The sequence below is a fragment of the Symphalangus syndactylus genome, chromosome 8 (assembly GCF_028878055.3).
Source record: "Symphalangus syndactylus isolate Jambi chromosome 8, NHGRI_mSymSyn1-v2.1_pri, whole genome shotgun sequence".
In the NCBI taxonomy this organism is placed as follows: domain Eukaryota; kingdom Metazoa; phylum Chordata; class Mammalia; order Primates; family Hylobatidae; genus Symphalangus; species Symphalangus syndactylus.
This window is the reverse complement of record NC_072430.2, coordinates 57152952-57174917: the sequence shown is the minus strand read 5'-3', so window position 1 is coordinate 57174917 and position 21966 is coordinate 57152952. Positions and strand designations below refer to the sequence as shown.

General features: G+C 36.5%; 1 protein-coding gene across 2 annotated transcripts in view; it reads left to right on the top strand.

The window, feature by feature from the left end:
- The window catches only part of LRRC9 (leucine rich repeat containing 9), a 145593-nt gene extending 134505 nt beyond the window's left edge, over positions 1-11088 (top strand). For both annotated transcript variants that reach the window (XM_055289184.1, XM_055289185.1), the window contains exons 31-33: positions 2187-2331; positions 6321-6489; positions 7625-11088. In XM_055289184.1, the coding sequence (XP_055145159.1) occupies positions 2187-2331; positions 6321-6489; positions 7625-7664 (354 nt within the window). In that variant the 3' untranslated portion in view covers positions 7665-11088. The remainder of the gene's footprint in view (positions 1-2186; positions 2332-6320; positions 6490-7624) is intronic.
- Positions 11089-21966: the final 10878 nt, after the last annotated feature.

Below are 21966 nucleotides of genomic sequence, written 5' to 3'. Positions count from 1 at the left end.
CAGCCTGGGCAACATGGCAAAACCCTGTCTCTACAAAAAAAAAAAAAAAAAAAAAAAAAATTAGCCAGGCATGATGGCACATGCCTGTGGTCCCAGCTACTCAGGAGGCTAAGGTGGGAGAATCTCTTGATCCTGGGAGGTGGTGGTTGCTGTGAGCCAACATCGTGCCAATGCACTCCAGCCTGGGTGACAAAGCGAGACCCTGTCTTGGAAAAAAAAAAAAAAGTATTGGCAGGGCTGCATTTTTTCTGGAAGCTCTAGGAAAGGATTTACTCTTTGCCATTACCAGCTTCTAGAGGCCATCTGCATTCTTTGGCTCATGGCTCTCATCCAGCAATGCCATCACTTAGACCTCTGCTTCCACGATCACTTCCCCTTCTCTCTGACCTTCTGCCTCCTTCTACCTCGATAATCCAGGATAATTTCCCCATCTCAAAATCCTTAATGACACCTGCAAAGTACTTTGCCATGTAAGGCAAGGTATTCACAGGTTTTGGGAATTAGGATGTAGACATCTTTAGGGGAGGGGCATTATTCTTCCTGCCATACCACATATGTGAGGGCTCCAGTGAAAGACCTATGAAAATTACCATATTAAAATTCAAAAATTCTGTTTTAAGGTAATGCAGGCTAAATTGAAAAGACATAAAGTAACCACTTAGAGCTTTGAAGATCCCAATTTTCACATAAAATTTTTTAAACGTTGGTTTAATTTAGCATTTAATTTGGCATAACTCAAAATTCAACCAATAATGAATACTTTATTAAAGGGTTTGTTTGTTGGCTATTCTTTTCTATTTATCATATAGTGAACTCAGATTTTCCGTTTACAGTACTACAATGCCATCTTGAGTTATTCTAGATACATATTCTTGCCACTTAAATCAGTGCTATACATAGCAATTTAACCATCTTTCCACTTAGTTATTCCGTATGTAAATACTTTATTAAATCTTATTTTTTATTTATCTTTATATGGTTAGTAAAATAAAGGGGGTATTTGAAATCTTTATTTTAGAGAAATTTTCTTTTAGATTCAACACATTATTTTCAGGACTAGAACAAAATCAAGCCATTATTTCTTTTAACTAGCTGTTAAGGAGACTCAAGTACGGAAAACTTCTGAAGTTTATCAGTTAAATGTGTTTGTCTTTGTCTTAGTTGCTACTGGCCTTTCTTTTTAACAGCAAATAATGAGGAAATAAATGAAATCTAAAGTTCTTTTAAACCAAAACATTTTGGGGGTTTAGTTTCAGAAGAAAATTTGACAGCATTCTAGATTAGCGATGGGAAGAAACTCCCACAAAGGAATTCGTTAGGGAATTTAGGACTGACCAGCTTTAAGTAAAAGGACTAATACCTTAGCATTCATTATAAAGCAGCATTCTTGGTAACACTTACTGAAGTATGAGGTTAAATAGGTAATTTTAGATAAACAGAAAAGGCCTCTATCTCTAAATAAGCTGAATCGTATGTTCAGAATTCACACGTATAAACAAGGTCAATATTAACGAAAGCAGAGAAGGCATAAATTTCTAGGGGAAGCAAGAGTCCCCTTCCTAAAATATTTTTCTCCTCTATTTGCTGATTCCTGAAATTCTTATAAAAGCCCCTTAATGCTCAGCAGGTGTAAAATGTAAATACTATTTAGAGAGTTTTACTACATTCACTAAAACTGATTATTATAAGATGCTTTTCTTAACTCCCATTTTATTTACTGTTTGTTCTGAAAACTAATTAACTGCAAGTCATCTGATTAGGTAATGTGAAGAATACAAAGATTTCGAGAAATAACTTTTACCTCCCAGAAATTCTATTCACACACAAAAAAAGAAAAAGCATTACAATGGGGAAGTTTTAATTCTCATTTTCTTAATTCCATACTTACCTCGTTGAGACCCTTTGGGAAGGGCGAGTTGCCATTAAGCACTAAATTCCAGTGATGGTACAATGCAGTCTGAAAAAAAAAAAAAAAAAAGAACACAAGGTTTTGAGGGAGGTTAACTCCCCGAAAAGCTCTGCTGATTTTACAGGTTTTACCTAGTACCAATTCTGAGTTTAGGCAAACAGGTAGCTCCTGACTGAAAAGAATGTTGATTGTCTACTCGGACTTGTTATAAGGATTAAGCTTATTGATCTGAGTTTTGGAGATGAGATGTTATTAACTGTTTTATTTTATTATGTAGCTTATTCCTGTTACCCACTCCCCTATGGATGGCAGATTATTTGGCCAAGTGAAAACTCCTCCCATAAAGATAGCAAATGTAATTCTGCCTAGTGGATTCAGCCATTACTTGGGATCTGACGTCACTTTAACTCCTGAAGTTGAAGGTATTTTGACAAATAATTTCAGATAGAATGTAAAAGAATCACTTCATTTGAAATAAAAATATCACTTTAATTTCTAATAGTACTTAAAATTCCTTGTTTTTAACTTACATTTCCTAAAATTGCATGTTTGTTCAAGTTTCCTATGGCCATTTTGATTTCAGAGATTATAGTTTTATTATTTTTAGTTTTATTATAGCTTTTTTTGTACTCAGCTACTAGTATGTTGTGACTAAACATTTGCTCACTTGCAATGTGAACTTTGTGATACTTCAACAATTATTTCCTGACATATCTTTCTGAAGCTTTTATTTCATTTCATGGATGTCAGAGCAAACAACTACTAAAACCAGTTCATCCTGCTAGAAGTGGAAATCAGAGATGTAAAAGCATAATAACAGAATCCCGGGGTACAAAGGATATTCTGCAGAGAGATCTCACTTTCCCCTTGAAATCATAAGAAAATATTCATGAAGCAAATACTAGAGAAGGGCTTCAAGAGGTAGAGTTTTAAAAGAGGGAGTATATTAAAAGAACAAGCATGGAAGTGGTTTATTCTGCTATATAAATTTTAGTTCAAGTTTAGAATAAGCCTGTTCCCTAATTCCACATCTTTTCTGGTTATCATTTTGGCAAAATTGGGGGTAACTACTCCTTCTCTGAGGGCTCACCTCTTCCAGTCCTTCTGACTTCCCATTTGTCCTCAGACCACTCTTAGACAATAAAACTGAACATCACAATAATTATAAAATGATCTAAGAGCCTACTATAAAAAAAAGTAGACTATTCCATATGATTAAAGTTTTTTAAAGAAACCCAGTGAAAAACAAACCAGCATAATTTACTCCGTTAAGATGTTATATTTTGTCTCATTTTTCATACTTATATGTCATTATGACTTCCAGGTTTTAATAATAATGAAATTGTCATGCTTTTGTCTACAACTGTCAGTAAAATTGGGCATACCAAATTGTTATCACCTCCTTAACAGAACAAAGTCATCTTCAGGAGTATCATTATCTTTTTATATTTTTTTATTAGTTTAACCCTGGATTCATCTTCATAACTTCCTTCTCAGATACTAACTTCCTTCTCAGGTAAAAGCATACCTCGTTTTATTGCATTTCACAGATATTGAGTTTTTTACAAATTGTAGGTTTGTGACAACTGTGCATCAAGCAAGTCTATTGGTGCCATGTTTCCAACAACATGTGCTCACTTTGTGTCTTTATCACATTTTGGTAATTCTCTTACTATTTCAAACTTTTTCATTATTATTATATTTGTTATGGTGATCTGTGATCAGTAATCTTTTTAAGTCAATTAAGAACCCTACGATGACCTCTAAGGAAGGAAGAATCTCACATCTCTCACTTTAAATCAAAAGCTAGAAATGATTAAGCTTAGTGAGGAAGCCATGTTGAAAGCCAAGATAGGCTAAAGTTAGGCCTCTTTTATCAAATAGATAGCCAAGTTGTGAATGCCAAGGAAAAATTCTTGAAGGAAATAAAAAATGCGACTCCAAGGAACACATGGATAAGAAATTGAAACAATCTTATTGCTGATATGGATAAAGTGGTCCGGATAGGATATCAACCAACCACAACATTCCCTTAAGCCAAAGCCTAACCCAGAGACCCTAACTCTCTTCAAGTCTATGAAGGCTGAAAGTGGTGAGAAAGCTGCAGAAGAGAAGTTTGAAGCTAGCAAAGGCTGCTTTATGAGGTTTAAGGAAAGAATCATGAACTATTATATCAGACAACATAAAAGTGTAAGGTGAAGCAGCAACTGCTGATGTAGAAGCTGCTGCAAGTTATCCAGAAGATCTAGCTAGGATCATTGATGAAAGTGGCTACACTAAAAAAGAGATTTTCAGTGTAGATGAAACAGCCTTATATCAGAAGAAGATGCCATCTAGGACCTTCATAGCTAGAGAGGAGAAGTCAATGTCTGGCTTCAAAGCTTCAAAGGACAGTCTGACTCTCTTGTTAGGGGCTAGTGCAGCTGGTAACTTTAAGTTAAATACATTGCTCAACTTAAAGAAACCATTGCTCAACCATTGTAAAACTCCTAGGGCTCTTAAGAATTATGCTACATCTACTTTGTCTATGCTCTATCAATCTATGCTTTCTCAATGTACAAAGCTTGGATAACAGCACATCTATTTACAGCATGGTTTACTAAGTATTTTAGCTGACTGTTGAGACGCAGTGCTGAGAAAAATATTGCTTTCCAAAGACTACTGCTCACTGACAATGCACCTCGTCACATAATAACTCTGATGGAGAAGTACAAGGGGATGAATGTTGTTTTCATGCTGCTAACACAACATCCATGCTGCTAACACAACATCCATGCTGCAGCTGATGGATCAAGGAGTAACTTCAAGTATTATGATTTAAGAAATATATTTTGTAAGGCTCTAACTACCATAGATAGTGATTCCTGACTGGGCGTGATGGCTCACGCTTGTAATCCCAGCACTTTGGGAGGCTGAGGCGGGCAGATCATGAAGTCAGGAGATCGAGATCATCCTGGCTAACACGGTGAAACCCCGTCTCTACTAAAATTACAAAAAAATTAGCTGGGCATGGTGGCGGGCACCTGTAGTCCCAGCTACTCGGGAGGCTGAGGCAAGAGAATGGCGTGAACCCGGGAGGCAGAGCTTGCAGTGAACTGAGATCGCGCCACTGCACTCCAGCCTGGGTGACAGAGCAAGACTCTGTCTCAAAAAATAAAATAAAATAAGATAGTGATTCCTCTGATGGATATGGGCAAAGTAAATTGAATCCTTCTGGAAAGGATTCACCATTCTAGATGCCATTAAAAACATTTGTAATTCATCAGAGGAGGTCAAAATAGCAACCCTAATGGGAGTTTGGATGACTTTGAGGGGTTCAGGACTTTGGTGAAGGAAGTAACTGCAGATGTGTGGAAACTGCAAGAGAACTAGAAGTGGAGCCTGAAGATGTGACTGAATTGCTGCAATCTCATGATCAAACTTGAATGGATGAGGAGTCGCTTCTTATGGATAAGCAAAGAAAGTGGTTTCTTGAGATGTAATTTACTCCTGGTGAAATGCTGTGAACACTGTTGAAATGACAACAAAGGATTTAGAATATTACAAACTTAGTTGATAGAGCAGTGGCAGAGTTTGAGAGGACTGACTCCAATTTTGAAAGAACCACTCTGGGGAAAGTGCTATCAAACATCGTGTTGTACACAGAAATCTTTCATGAAAGGAAGAGTTGATCTATGCTCAAACTTCATTGTTGTCTTATGTTAAGAAATTGCCACAGCCACCCCAGCCTTTGGCAGCCACCATCCTGATTGGTCAGCAGCCAATAACACTGAGACAAGACCTCCAACAGCAAAAAGATTACAACTCGCTGAACATTCACATGATCATTAGCATTTTTTAGCAATAAAGTATTTTTAAATTAAGGTATGTACATTTTTTTAAACATAATGCTGCTGCACACTTAACAGACTACACTATAGTTGTAAACATAACTTTTATATGTCCTGGGAAACCAAAAAATGTGTGTGACTCACTTTATCGCAATGGTCTGGGACCACACCCACAATATTTCAAGGTATGCCTGTTACTTTCTTCAAGATTTGTTATGCGCTGAAAAAGTCCTGCAATCTCTTTCCTATTTTTTGACTGTGCTGCCCCAATTTTTAAAAGTATAATCACTTTATCTGTACATTTATTACACCATGCAGGTTTGGATATTTATATGTTTAAAATATTATCTAGGAAAAATCAAACTGATTCACTAGCTCACAGAAATTTAAGCCACATCAAGTGCTAAAAATACATTCTAATTCTATATTTTGACTTGAAATTTTAAATTTGCTTTATGAAACATGTATAGCATACATTCAGCTGAAGGACAACCAAACTATATTGCTTAATGCTTATGTTAATTAATGTTTCTCATTGTTTCATAATTTTAATTTTTCAAATTTCTAATTTCTAATTTCAGACAAAAAAAACAAGAATGCTGGGATTCTGACAAATAATCCTCGGAGCATCCATGCAGAAATAGCTTTTCGGCAACTCAGAGGGATAAGTATCTCTCCATCTCTTTTATCACATCAGAATATTGCATCTCCGACTGTACAAATATACCAGAGCAACCAAGATGAGAGAAGGTAAAGCTATTTTCTCTGTGTTTAATATCATTTCTCATCATTAAAAAGTACTGTCCATATTTGCTAGTTATGTATAACATGAAATATTGTTACGTACTATTGTATATTTACTCTGGGAACTAGAAAAAACTGTCAGATGGCATAAGGCTTCTTAATTCCCACATTCACCAAACCTTTCCCAAAGTCCAGTGTATTTACATAATAATTCAAAAAGGCTGAGAAGTGGCTATCAAGGCCAAATAATTCAGAGTACTAGTGCTCACTAGTGAGGGAACAATGAAATAGCTACATGGGAACTACTTTAATTGTATCCTCTACCAACTCACTCTACTCACTGAATTTGCAAAGCAGTTCACTTATACTGTTAACAGCAGATAAATTCAACTCTCTGAAATCGTGAAGGCTAAGAATTTTGTAAATTCTTCCGAATTTTCTTTAAAATTCCTACTTGCCCCCTTCTCCAGTCTGAATCTAGCCCTAGAGCCTAGCTCAAAGCCTAAGAACATTGCTAGTTCTCATTAAGAATACACTCTTCTGCTCAACACTTGACTTCTTAGATTCCCAAGTATTACCTGTCCCCCATCTTCCTGGCATCCATGTTCCTGCTCATCTGTTAAAATGACCTACCCCAGCAGCAGATCTAGCTTAGGCTTGACTCTTGCTGCACTGACTCCTCCTGCTTTAATCAGCCATGTCCCACTGAGTCCACAGTATTTTTTTGGGGGGGACAGAGTCTCACTCTTGTTGCCCAGGTTGGAGTACAATGGCACAATCTTGGCTCACTGCAACCTCAACCTCTTGGGTTCAAGCAATTCTCCTGCCTCAGCCTCTAGAGTTGTTGGGATTACAGGCATGTGCCACCATGCCCAGCCAATTTTTTTATTTTTAGTAAAGGTAGGGTTTCACCATGTTGGCCAGGCTGGTCTTGAACTCCTGACCTCAGGTGATCCACCTGCCTCAGACTCCCAAAGTGCTGGGATTACAGGCGTGAGCCACCAAAGGGATCATTTTGTCTTTTTGAAATTGTGCACATCTAAAATACAGAAATTATTTATTGCAGAATTACCTTAAGTTAGCTGATCCATTACAAAATTAAGTCACCACTATTTGACTAATTAAATCTTATTTCTTACAGAATTTCTGGGAGCAACTTTCCAAGATCAAATCGAATGTAACTGCCTAAAGAGAAATGAGCATACACCAAGAAACTCACCTGTTTAGTAGTTGTACAAAAACTAGCTGACAGTGGTTAAAAAAAAAAAAAGATAATCATGTTACTTAAGTTACTGAAGCACTTCAGTTCCATATGAACATAATCTATTACCCTTCATGAACTTGATTTAATATCACCTCTCTTAAACTTTCTTTATGGTTATCTGTAGTTATTTGTTTGAATTTCTATATCATAAAAATCATGAACTATTACATCAGACAACAATTTGAAAAGATAAAAGTGACATGAAACAAAGTCCAGAGAATTGAATACTTAGTTCTGGTATTAGAAACATTTAGTCGTGAAATCTCATTATGACATGTCATAGGAAGATATTAAGAAAAGATAACTTTAGGAAATAGGCATACTTTCATTTGTAGAGTATCTATTCATTTGAGATTACATAAAACTAAAGCACATTTCTTACCAAACACAACTATTACTAAAGTAAGATGAGTTTTGCTAGTTGAACTACAGATTGGTTTTTAGGACTGTATTTTTTTAAAAAATACCCTCAAACCAGATCTGCCCTCAAAATTGTTTAGAGATGCAAATTGTGGGCATCAATAGTAGTTTCTAAATGTGGCTAACTGTGGGTGCAACTAGTCCTTCATGCTTTAAGAATAAAAAAAGAATCCGATTTCATATACAAATCATTAATTACACCTACAGTGATATAATTTTACAAGTAGTTTCAGGCTGAGGAGAACATGTATTCAAACTGAGTGGACACATTTAAAAATATGACCTTCAATAATTATATTTCACTGAACTTTTCTAAACTATTACATTGCATAGTACTAGGATGTATCACAAATTAATCAAATGTGGTTATGAATTTGCTTGTTACAGTTATGTAAATTGATAACCACATTGCCAGTCATATTTTGATATAAATGAGCTCCATGATTCATGAAGTATTCTATTTAAAATTTTAAAGTTATTGGCTCAACAGTACATGTAGTTTCATAATATTTTATACTTTCCTTACACGAAAATAAATTATTTTAACTAAAATATGTAGACTTTATAATCTGTCTGGAAATAGTTTTAAAGGTATTTTGGAAATGATATAATTCCAATGTCTATGCAACAATTTTGTATTTTTCTTTTTTAAATGCTGTATGTCTGTAATTTAATCATGTAATATTTAAAATTTCAAACCTAATTACAGATTGATTTTGCTCTTCGTAATGTGTGGTTTTAAACAACTATTACACTTAAGTGGAAATAGGATCTTTTGTTTAAAAACAACTATGCAGTTCTTAAGATGTCCAGAAGATGTCTTTGTTGCCCTTTAGTTTTGACAACTGCTTTCATTATAGTGTTGTGACAGTCTACTCTTCACTATTTATTACTAAATTGGCATCATCTGTTTTTTTCTTTTATGACTATGTATAAATTAAATGCTGAATATATGTTACTTTTATAATAAAAAGTGTCTTAAAATAACAAAGTGGGAAAATAAATGTAATAGGTTTCACTGGAGAAAAATGTTCAGAATAGAAATATATAAAGCAGAAAAAACATAACTTACAGTGTATTCACTTAGCATTTTGGCATATTTTCTTTTAGCCATTTTTCCTATGGACTTTTAATATATTTGAGATCTTCATGTGATTTTTATGTACACATTGTTAAATTTTGAGCTATTTATAATTCTTATAAATTGTTAATTAAATTTCATCTGAGCCGGGCGTGGTGGCTCACATCTGTAATCCCAGCACTTTGGGAGGCCAAGGCAGGCAGATCGCAAGGTCAGAAGTTCGAGACCAGCCTGGCCAATATGGTGAAACCCCATCTCTACTAAAAATACAAAAATTAGCCAGACGTGGTGGTGCGTGCCTGTAGTCCCAGCTACTAGGGAGGCTGAGGCAGACGAATTGAGCAAGACTCCATCTCAAAAAAAAAAAATTTCATCTAAATTTCTGAGTAGCTGGGATTACACCACCACGCCAGGTGCAGTGGCTCACGCCTGTAATCCCAGAACTTTAGGAAGCCAAGGTGGGCAGATCACCTGAGGTCAGGAGTTCAAGACCAGCCTGGCCAACAAGGCAAAGCCCCATCTCTACTAAAATACAAAAATTAACTGGGAATGGTGGTGCACACCTGTAATCTCAGCTACTCAGGAGGCTAAGGAGGAGAATCGCTTGAACCAGGGAGGCAGAGGTTGCAGTGAGCTGAGATGGCACCACTGCACTCCAGCCTGGGTGACAGAGTGAGACTCCATCTCAAAAAAAAAAAAAAAAAAACTGTAAAAGAGAGTAAACTATTTATTCATCAAGGTATTTCACTTAGATAAAATATGTAATTTATCCAGTAAAGTTATTATGTCTTTGCTCCCAGCAAATGTCTTGATTTATTTTGCAAGCGAATGTATGATTATATAACTTGTTTTCATTAAAGACAATACCACAACAACCTGGTAAGCTAGAAATTAAGGTACTTTATAGATTAGAAGCCTCCAAAGCTAGACAGTGTGAAATTGGTCTGATTTCTATATATAAAATTAACCATGATTAATTGTCCAATACAAACTTTACTATTTACTTCTATTTTTAAAAAAATTTTTGTAGAGATGGAGTCTCACTATGTTGCCCAGGCTGGTCTCAAACTCCTGGCTTCATGCAATCCTGCCTTGGCTCCCACAAAGTGCTGGGATTATGGGCATGAGCCTCCATGCCCGGCCATTTACTTCTAATTTTTCTAGTCTTAGATTTTTCTGACTATCGACACAAAATTAACTGATTGTGAATATATTTTTGCCTAGAATATCTAGTGTGCACTATGTATGTGTGTTTGCAGGCACTCCTGACTAGTTTACAAATAACCCTTATATTTAAGTAACATGCCATTTCACTCTTCATAAGCTATCTTACATTATGAAAAGTATTTAATGTTTTAAAACATTAGATCTCACTCTTAGTCATGCTCTAGGCTCTTGGCTTCAATTAAATATTACTTACATAAAGGGAGGTAAGATTATTATAATATTCTATTAGTAGAAGCAAGCACTTATGGCCAAATTCCTTTGGTTATTCAGTGAAGCTAACCAAATCATTTTGGTTATGGGCTAGAAACCAGCTGGTTTTTCTGATGCCTTACTATAAAACTCAGAGCTTCTGGACCACCTGCAAGTGCTAACTACTTGTTCATTTTTCTACATTTTCCTCCCTTCTCCATTGTTGAAGTATTTTTGAAGAAAAACCTATGCTGAATTGCAATTTAAATTCTCAGTTCCCTTTTAGAACTAGGTCAGTAAGAAATACCACAGCTATTTTATTAGTAATATTATTTCTACAAGTTTTTACTTTACAAATATATAAATTATACCATTCTACTATTAGTTTTTCTTTCCATTGTGAATAAAATTGTTTTTTAAACTACTCAAAAGACATTTCTCAGACTTAACTATGCATTTTTATCTTAAGATTTTTGTTTTGGTAATGATTTTTCCTTAAAATTAAGATAAAATGAATGATTTAATAGCAAAGACATACAATGTTGTAATATAAAAATGGAATAGCATATTCAAAGGAACTTAGAAGTAGCTTTGAAGGTATTAGTTAGCTGAAGTCAAATTATTTATCTTTTATATTTTATTAAGCACTATCTTAACTATATGCTCTTTTAGGTAAATCAAAAAGTCAGTTTATCAACATTGTCATTTTCCATATAAGATTCCAAAGATTCCAAAATGTTAAATTTTAAATTAGAACAGATTTTTTCTAATATCATTAAAAATAACAGTATTTCTATACGCTCTGAATAAAAATCCATTGAGATAACATAGTTTGTTTTTTCAAAATAGTTACATTTTGATCAAACATTAAAATAGAAATGGATACAAAAAATTTTTAACAAATAGCATTCTATATTTTCATTTGGTTTTTAATTTTATAATTGTAATTAACTTCTAAATGTTTAAAAATATTTTATACCAGCAGTTAATTTTAAACATTATAAATAGGAAAAGAATTAGTGATAATCTTACTATTTTTGTAAACTACGAAAATAACAATGACTATAGTTTAAATAGAAAAAAGATATGGTGATATGATTTTTGTTTGTTTGTTTCCAGTGGGGTTGGAGTGATTTAAAAGCTATAGATTTTAATCAAGAGCTACATGTTTTTCTTCTTGCTTATTGTAGAACATTATTTTTTCTAGAAAATATTTTCAATAATTTTAGTGGTTTGGCTCTACTATTTGTTCCATCTTTAATTATAGCATAGCTCTTCCTCTCCCTTCTCTCTCAGAATGTTTTACAAGTGTGTCTCTCAAAGAACAACCAAAAAAGACTAATCAGTAAAATAAATAAATATATATATCTATATATAACATTTTAAAGTTTCTAATTATTTCTTATTCCCCTCTCAATTTGGTTTAAAACAGGTATTTACAAACACTGGTAGCCTACTTTCCTAAGGCCTTTGATTTTATATGAAGTGCTTTAAAAGAGTTCAATCAACCTTAATGGTGCATTTTTAGTTAAGGAAATAGAATGGGGATAAGTCAATTTGAGCTCCCAGACAAACAAGTGTCTTCAGAAAGAATCAGGCATAAATGGGTTTAGAAATCAGAGTACGAGTAAAATGCAGTGAGCAGAGCACTCAGGGAAGCCAGATACAATGGAAAGAGTAAAATACTGCAGAGCTTTTTAAGGTTCATACAATTGGAACAATGGACTTGATCCAGCCATCTATGTTAAACTGTTAAAAGATAGGTGAAGAGCAAGCTGGAATTCTATAAAGAGTGTTGAGGAACAGTAGAATGAGGAGCTTTAAATCTAAAGAGAATGAATACAGTCATTCAACAAGATGGCAATGAAGTCAGAATTGGCGTATTTCCCTGGTTACCTTGTGAAGGACTCTGTTCTGTTTTAGGTATTAAGCCGTGATTAGCAACAAAGCAGTATTTAAACTGCCACAATTGGAGTTTTTAAACAGCTTAGTATAAATACGTGAATTTTACAAACATACACATATATACATGGAAGTAGAAATACATGTAGATCTCATACAGTTGTAACAACTTAATATTCTAGTCTATAGCAATCAGTACAGTATATCAAACTTCCTGTCATTTAGGAAAAAAAAGGCTAATTTAGGTTTAGTGGCAAAGGTGCAAATGTACAAATAGATAAAATGGTTTAATTTTTTAATTAGCTGTAATCAATCAGGCTTATTTTATACATTTTGGGGAAATTGTTCTTAAATGTATTGATGTATTTTCCTGCTTTAACAAATAGAATACATTAAACAAAATTTTATTTTCAATGATTTACAGTGCTTCAGGGTCATAGTGTGCATGATTTACCATTTTAGAGAAATGCAGCTAAGGAAAAGTGTATAGAATGTGTTTTGAACTTCTGCTATAACCTTGGTAGTTCCTTAAGGCCAAATTCCTTTATATGTGCTTTTTTTGTGTGTCCCTTCAATTATTATGATGCTGAAATAACTTTTCTAGTTAGTTGAAGATTTCAATATTAATGGAGCCATTACTATATTGTTAAATTATGTTTTGAATGAAGATATGATTATATTTATGGAAACATGCTAAAGTCTATAAATGGAAACGATACAATAAAACTAAAGCCCAAACGTGTGTTAATGCTAACACATTGGGCCGTTGTTAACTCACAAGAAGTATAACTATGAGAATGTCAGTCACATAATTGTCATCCTTTAACAGTTCAATTATGTGCCGGGTGCCACGGCTCAGGCCTGTAATCCCAGCACTTCGGAAGGCCAAGGCGGGCAGATCACTTGAGGAGTTCAAGACTAGCCTGGCCAACATGGCAAAACCCCATCTCTACTAAAAATACAAAAATTAGCCAGGTGTGGTGGTGGGCAGGCACCTGTAATCCCAGCTACTCAGGAGGCTGAGGCAGGAGAATTGCTTGAACTCAGGAGGTGGAGGTTGCAGTGAGCCAAAATCCAGCCACTGCACTCCAGCCTGGGCGAGACAGAGCAAGATTCCATCACAAAAAAAAGATAAAATAAAGAATGAAAAAGTCTTCAGGAACATGTCACATGACCTCAATGAAGGAGGCCAGACATAAGAAAAACTACAGCCAGAAATATAATCAATTGCACTTTTCTGAAATACAATTTTCTAGATAGCCTCCATTTGCCCGGTAGCCTCCATTTGCCCTTCCAGATCTCTTCTCTACCTTTCTCCTCCCGCTCTGTGACTCTAAAGACTCACCTTTAAGGACAACATCACTTAGGGTCATTTGTCCCTCTAGCTGGCAGTTGGCTGTAGCCAATCAAGACACTAGAAGTAGATCAAAGAATAAAAGAGTGAGATTTGGGCTTTAGTAGCAGCTGCATTCTACAAGAACTACAGCTTCTATTGGGCTTTCCTAAAGTATCTGGGTTCTGGTGAACTCTCTTTCCCTTACACCTTCAGGCCTACAAGCATTGCAAGTTCAGATGCTTCACCTGCCACGGCACGGTGGCTCATACCTGTAATCCCAGCACTTTAGGAGGCCAAGGAAGGCAGCTCACTTGAGACCAGGCATTCGAGAACGGCCTGGCAAACATGAAACCCCATCTCTACTAAAAATACAAAAATTAGCCAGGTGACAGAACGAGACTCTGTCTCAAAAAATAAAAAATAAAATGCTTCACTAATCCTGGTCTGTTTCCTCAATTCTATCCACGCTTTTGAAGTAGTCCCTTCACTAAACTCCTCAATGGCCCCATTTGACTCTGCCACTTGTTTCCTGCTGATACCCTAGTACATACAACACCTATGTGACACAGATGTATGATACTGGGGAATTATATTTTAAATTAAAATGGAAAAACTAGCAATGTAAAACTGAAATATCTAATTGTTTTCTTTTATAATCCATTAGTCTTCTGGTTTAGGCCTAGACACCTGACACCTCTTTTACAGCAAGATGTTAATGTCAGGTTAGAGTTGTGACGTGCAACATGGAAACAGACTTGAATTATGGGAGCTATATTGTTAGTTTCATAAAAAAGCAAAGCAAAACAAAACAACTGGGATTGAGAGCGTTCTAGTTTATCGTTGCTTAGATAGCACTCCCTATACCTGGCTATGGGCCAAGAAGATTTATTCTGAAGAAAGAGAAAAGTGGGATTAGAACACCAGAGTTCTTTGGTCCCATCAAGAATCATACCCCACAAATAAATAGAGATAGCTGGATCATATAACTGTGCTCTTCTCAATTGAAGTTAAAAATGCCACAAATAATTTAACATTTAAACACATTTTTTCCCTGTAACTTTCACAGAACTTCTTGGCTATATCTTTAACCTACTGATCAAAAGAATTTCCTCAAGTTCACATTTATAGATGTTTTTAATGAACATGATTTTCTTCAGTATTCAATAAACATGTAAAGAATATTGATGACTATGGGAAACACCAAAGTAATAATTGCTGTGGTTAAGAATCATCTATGGATACTAAAATTAGTAGATGACAGTATAAACAGGGTATTTGCATGGTCTCTAAGAATTTCCCTACTAGAAACTTTTTAATTACAAATGGAAAAAATATTAACCGTGCAGTGGAAAAAACTGATAAACACTGTAACCAAGAGATCAAATTTAATATCACCAAAATTAAGATATATCAATATCCTGATAGGATGCACTGATAAGGGCACAAAATCATTCTGTAGTATTCCTGCCAAAAATACCACATGACCATAAGAATGAATGATCTGATCATGGAGAAAATATCAGACAAACCCAAACTAAGGGACATTCTACAATATAATTGGCCAATAAGTCTCTAAAAGGATCAAGGGCATTGCATGATAAGGACTGAGGAAGTCATATTGGAGGAATCTAAGAAACATGATAACTAAGTATAATATACAAGATCTTGGATTGGATCTTGAACCAGAAAAAGGGCATTAGTGGGAAAACTGTTGAAATTCAAATAAAGTCTATAGATTAGTTAACAGTATAACTGTTAATTGCTAAGTTTCAATCATTGCTATTAAAATGTTAACATTAGGAAAAGCTGGGTGAGGAAATCACCATATTTAAAACTTTTCTGCAAGTTCAAAATTATTTCTTTAAAAACAAGAATTTAAATTTTGAAATATAAATTATTGACAATGTTCCTGATTCAAGTTGTTATTTTACTGGTGTAGAAGCAAAACTATAAGAGAGTGAGCCCAACCACCATTTTATTTCACACATTCTTCACAAATTCTGGAAAGTCTTAGAAATCTTCCATATTTTATTTTCATATCACAATCTAAAAGTAATATAAATTAGTTTACTTTAAAAATATACATTCCTTTTATAAGTAAGAACTTAACTCATTTTGAAGCCATCATATCTTGAAAATAACTAAGTGGGAATTTTTGTAAGAAAACCACTTTATTCAGCAATTAGAATGAGTGTAACAATACGATAAAAACTGTATAATTATTAAATATGCATTACATTAGGACCATTATTTTTGTTCCAAATTTTTACTAGTTGAACTAAATTTTTATTAGTGAACTAAAAATTTACAAAGTAGTCCTAAAACACAAAATAAACTGTTTTATCTAGAAAGATGGTAGATTACTTAGAGATAGTCAAAAGAAGTAGAAATTGTGGAGGAGACAGCCAATTGTTTCCCGGGCCTGTTCTGTCATTCTCCCTTAGTAAAAGAACCCTGATTATTAGCTAGGAATAGTGCTTCTCCTGCAATTAAGTGTGGCCCTTTGTTTTGGCAAATGACTTATATGTGGTAGTGTTGTATGGAAACTTACTGGAAGTCTTATTAAAGAGGAAAGGAAGAAAAATTTCCCTTCCATTCATACTGTAGCTTGGAACAAGATTATGATGGAGGAATTCTGGCTGGACCAGGAGGAAAAAGAGCTTAAAGATGACAGCATACCAAATGGGACTGTCCCACTAGTCCATAGAACTGCCATTCTGACCCTGGAATAATTAACTTATACGGCAAGAAGTAAGTTTATATCGTGCTAAACCATTGTTATTATGGTTTCTCTGTTACAAGAAGTACAATCTAATCCTGATACACGAATGCTCCCAGAAGAGAGATGTGAAGGACTTTTGTACTAAAATTATAGCAGAAAGATACAACTTAATGAGAAATGAAAAAGCAAAGAACGAAAGTAGATTTTATGGAAGAGCATAAAACTGGATAATGGCAAAATGAAAGCAGCAATTGGTTCTGAATGAGTCATAAAAGAAAGTCACTGGAAGTGGTTTAATGTCAGTATAAAAAGGAGGTCATGAAAGAATAAACTCTAGAATTTGAAGCTGTTAAATACATTAAGATGAAAAAAATCACACTTAAATTCACCAATTATTAGAATCCTAGAGAAAATAATTGTACCTCAAAATATCTTGGCTAAAAATTATTAGCGGAGTGTATCACTCAGTGGCTTTTGTTGCAAGCAAAAGAAAGTTACTCTGGATATAGCTCACAGGATAGTTCACAGAACAGAAAGGCTGAGAAACCAGGCTCATAGAATGAGAACAAGGGGAGCATAGTGGTCAATACCCCAGAGAGTATCATGTCACAAGATCACCTTAATTATGGTGCCAGTGCCATGCTGCTGCCACAGGAATGGGTGCCACTAGATGAGTGCAATAAGGCCTTAATATTTCTGTTGCCATCAAAATGAATTCTAAATATTCCTGCTTCTTTGCTTCCCATGTTCTACATTGAAAGGCCCAGGAAGAAGATGGCTAAACTTAGGTTGCCCGCCACAACTTTAGTTATTAAAGCAGGGGATGGCTGGAAAGATGGCCAAATAGGAACAGCTCCAATCTGTAGCTCTCAGCGAGATCAACACAGAAGGTGGGTAATTACTGCATTTCCAGCTGAGGTACCCGGCTCATCTCATTGGGACTGGTTAGACAGTGTGTGCAGCCCATGGAAGGCAAGCAGAAGCAGGTGGGGCACTGCCTCACCTGGGAAGCGCACGGTCAGGGAACTCCCTCCCCTAGCCAAGGGAAGCCTTGAGGGACTGTGCCTTGAGGAACGGTGCATTCCAGCCCAGATACAGGCCTTTCCCACAGTCTTTGCAACTTGCAGACCAGGAGATTCCCTCGGGTGCCTACACCACCAGGGCCCTGGGTTTCAAGCACAAAACTGGGAGGCCGTTTGGGCAGACACCTAGCTAGCTGCAGGAGTTATTTTTTCATACCCCAGTGGTGCCTGGAATGAGAGTGAGCCAGAACCGTTCACTTCCCTAGAAAGGGGGCTGAAGCCAGGGAGCCAAGTGGTCTAGCTCAGTGGATTCCACCCCGATTAAGCCCAGCAAGTTAAGATCCACTGGCTTGAAATTCTCACTGCCAGCACAGCAATCTGAAGTCAACCTGGGACACTCGAGCTTGGTGGGGAGAGTGGCGTACACATTACTGAGGATTGAGTAGGCGGTTTTTCCCTCACAGTGTAAACAAAGCTGTCAGAAAGTTCCAACTGGGCGGAGCACACCGAAGCTCGGCAAAGCCCCTGTAGCCAGACCGCCTCCTCTCTGGGCAGGGCATCTCTGAAAGAAAGGCAGCAGCACCAGTCAGAGGCTTATAGATAAAACTCCCATCTCCCTGGGACAGAGTACCCGGGGGAAGGGGCAATGGTGGGCGCAGCTTCAGCAGACTTAAACCCTGCCTGCTGGCTCTGAAGACAGCAACCGATATCACAGGACAGTGCTCAAGCTTTGCTAAGGGACAGACTGCCTCCTCAAGTGGGTCCCTGACCCCTGTGCTTCCTGACTGGGAGACACTTCCCAGCAGGGGTAGACACCGCATATAGGAGAGCTCTGGCTGGCATCTGGTGGGTGCCCCTCTGGGATAAAGCCTCCAGAGGAAGGAACAGGCAGCAATCTTTGCTGTTCTGCAGCCTCCGCTGGTGATACCCAGGCAAAGGGGGTCTGCAGTGAACCTCCAGCAAACTCCAGCAGACCTACAGCAGAGGGGTGTGACTGTTAGAAGGAAAACAAACAAACAGGAATAGCATCATCATCAACAAAAACTCCCTCTGAAGGTTACCAACGTCAAAGACCAAAGGTAGATACATTCACGAAGATGAGGAAAAACCAGCACAAAAAGGCTGAAAATTCCCAAAACCAGAACCCTTTTCCCCGAAAGGATCACAATTCCTTGCCAGCAAGGGAACAAAACTGGACAGAGAATGAGTTTGACGGATTCACAGAAGTAGGCTTCAGGTGGGTAATAACAAACTCCTCTGAGCTAAAGGAGCATATTCTAACCCAATGCAGGGAAGCTAAAAACCCTGAAAAAAAGGTTAGAGGAATTGTTAACTAGAATAACTGTTTAGAGAAGAACATAAATGACCTGATGAAGCTGAAAAACACAGCACAAGAACTTTGTGAAGCATACACATGTATCAATAGCTGAATTGTTCAAGTGGAAGATATCAGAGATTGAAGATCAACTTAACGAAATAAAGCATGAAGACAAGATTAGAGGAAAAAGAATAAAAAGGAATGAACAAAGCCTCCAAGAAATATGGGACTATGCGAAAAGACTAAACCTGTATTTGACTGGTGTACATGAAAGTGATGGGGAGAATGGAACCAAGTTAGAAAACACCCTTCAGGATATTATCCAGGAGAACTTCCCCAACCTAGCAAGACAGGTCAACATTCAAATTCAGGAAATACAGAGAACACCACAAAGAAAAGCAGCTCCAAGACACATAATCTTCAGATTCACCAATGTTGAAATGAAAGAAAAAATGTTAAGGACAGCCAGAGAGAAAGGTCAGGTTGCCCACAAAGGCAAGCCGATCAGACTAACAGCAGGTCTCTCTGCAGAAACCCTACAAGGGGTAGGGGGGCAATATTCAACATTCTTAAAGAAAAGAATTTTCAACCCAGAATTTCAGATTCAGCCATACTAAGCTTCAAAAGCAAAGGAGAAATAAAATCCTTTACAGACAAGCAAATGCTGAGAGATTTTTTTTAATTTTTTTATTTTTATTTATTATTATTATACTTTAACTTCTAGGGTACATGTGCACAACCTGCAGGTTTGTTACATATGTATACATCTGCCATGTTGGTGTGCTGCACACATTAACTCGTCATTTACATTAGGTATATCTCCTAATGCTATACCCTCCCCCTTCTCCCACCCCACAACAGGCCCCAGTGTGTGATGTTCCCCATCCTGTGTCCAAGTGTTCTCATTGTTCAGTTCCCACCTATGAGTCAGAATATGCAGTGTTTGGTTTTCTGTCCTTGCAATAGTTTGCTCAGAATGATGGTTTCCAGCTTCATCCATGTCCCTACAAAGGACATGAAGCCATCCTTTTTAATGGCTGCATAGTATTCCATGGTGTATATGTGCCACATTTTCTTAATCCAGTCTATCATTGATGGACATTTGGGTTAGTTCCAAGTCTTTGCTATTGTGAATAGTGCTGCAATAAACACACGTGTGCAAGTGTCTTTATAGAAGCATGATTTATAATCCTTTGGGTATATACCTAATAATGGGATGGCTTGGTCAAATGGTATTTCTAGTTCTAGATCCTTGAGGAATCGCCACACTGTCTTCCACAATGGTTGGCTGAACTAGTTTATAGTCCCACCAACAGTGTAAAAGTGTTCCTATTTCTCCACATTCTCTCCAGCACCTGTTGTTTCCTGACTTTTTAATGATCACCATTCTAACTGGTGTGAGATGGTATCTCATTGTGGTTTTGATTTGCATTTCTCTGATGGCCAGTGATAATGAGCATTTTTTCATGTGTCTGTTGGCTGCATAAATGTCTTCTTTTGAGAAGTGTCTGTTCATATCCTTTGCCCAATTTTTGATGAAGTTGTTTGATTTTTTCTTGCAAATTTGTTTAAGTTCTTTGTAGATTCTGGATATTAGCCCTTTGACAGATGGGTAGATTGTAAAAACTTTCTCCCATTCTGTAGGTTGCCTGTTCACTCTGATGGTGGTTTCTTTTGCTGTGCAGAAGCTCTTTAGTTTAATTAGATCCCATTTGTCAATTTTGGCTTTTGTTGCCATTGCTTTTGGTGTTTTAGACATGAAGTCTTTGCCCATGCCTATGTCCTGAATGGTATTGCCTAGGTTTTCTTCTAGGGTTTTTATGGTTTTAGGTCTAACATGTAAGTCTTTAATCCATCTTGAATTAATCTTTGTGTAAGGTGTAAGGAAGGGATCCAGTTTCAGCTTTCTACATATGGCTAGCCAATTTTCCCAGCAGCATTTATTAAATAGAGAATCCTTTCCCCATTTCTTGTTTTTGTCAGGTTTGTCAAAGATCAGATGGTTGTAGATGTGTGATATTATTTCCAGGGGCTCTGTTCTGTTCCACTGGTCTATAATTCTGTTTTGGTACCAGTACCATGCTGTTTTGGTTACTGTAGCTTTGCAGTATAGTTTGAAGTCAGGTAGTGTGATGCCTCCAGCTTTGTTCTTTTGGCTTAGGATTGTCTTGGCAATGTGGGTTCTTTTTTGGTTCCATATGAACTTTAAAGTAGTTTTTTCCAAGTCATTGGTAGCTTGATGGGGATGGCATTGAATCTATAAATTACCTTGGGCAGTATGGCCATTTTCACAATATTGATTCTTCCTATCCATAAGCATGGAATGTTCTTCTATTTGTTTGTGTCCTCTTGTATTTCATTGAGCAGTGGTTTGTAGTTCTCCTTGAAGAGGTCATTCACATCCCTTGTAAGTTGGATTCCTAGGTATTTTATTCTCTTTGAAGCAACTGTGAATGTGAGTTCACTCATGATTTGGCTGTTTGTCTGTTATTGGTGCATTTATCCTTTGATAAAATTCAACACCCCTTCATGCTAAAAGCTCTCAATAAACTAGGTATTGATGGAACGTATCTCAAAATAATAAGAGCTATTTATGACAAACCCACAGCCAATATCATACTGAATGGGCAAAAGCTGGAAGCATTCCCTTTGAAAACCAGCACAAGACAAGGATGCCATCTCTCACCACTCCTATCCAATATAGTATTGGAAGTTCTGGCCAGAACAATCAGGCAAGAGAAAGAAATAAAGGGTATTCAAATAGAAAGAGAGGAAGTCAAATTGTCTCTGGTTGCAGATGACATGATTGTATATTTAGAAAACCCAATCAACAGCCCAAAATGTCCTTAAGCTGATAAGCAACTTCAGCAAAGTCTCAGGATACAAAATCAATGTGCAAAAATCACAAGCATTCCTATACACCATTAACAGACAAACAGAGAGCCAAATCATGAGTGAATTCCCATTCACAATTGCTACAAAGAGAATAAAATACCTAGGAA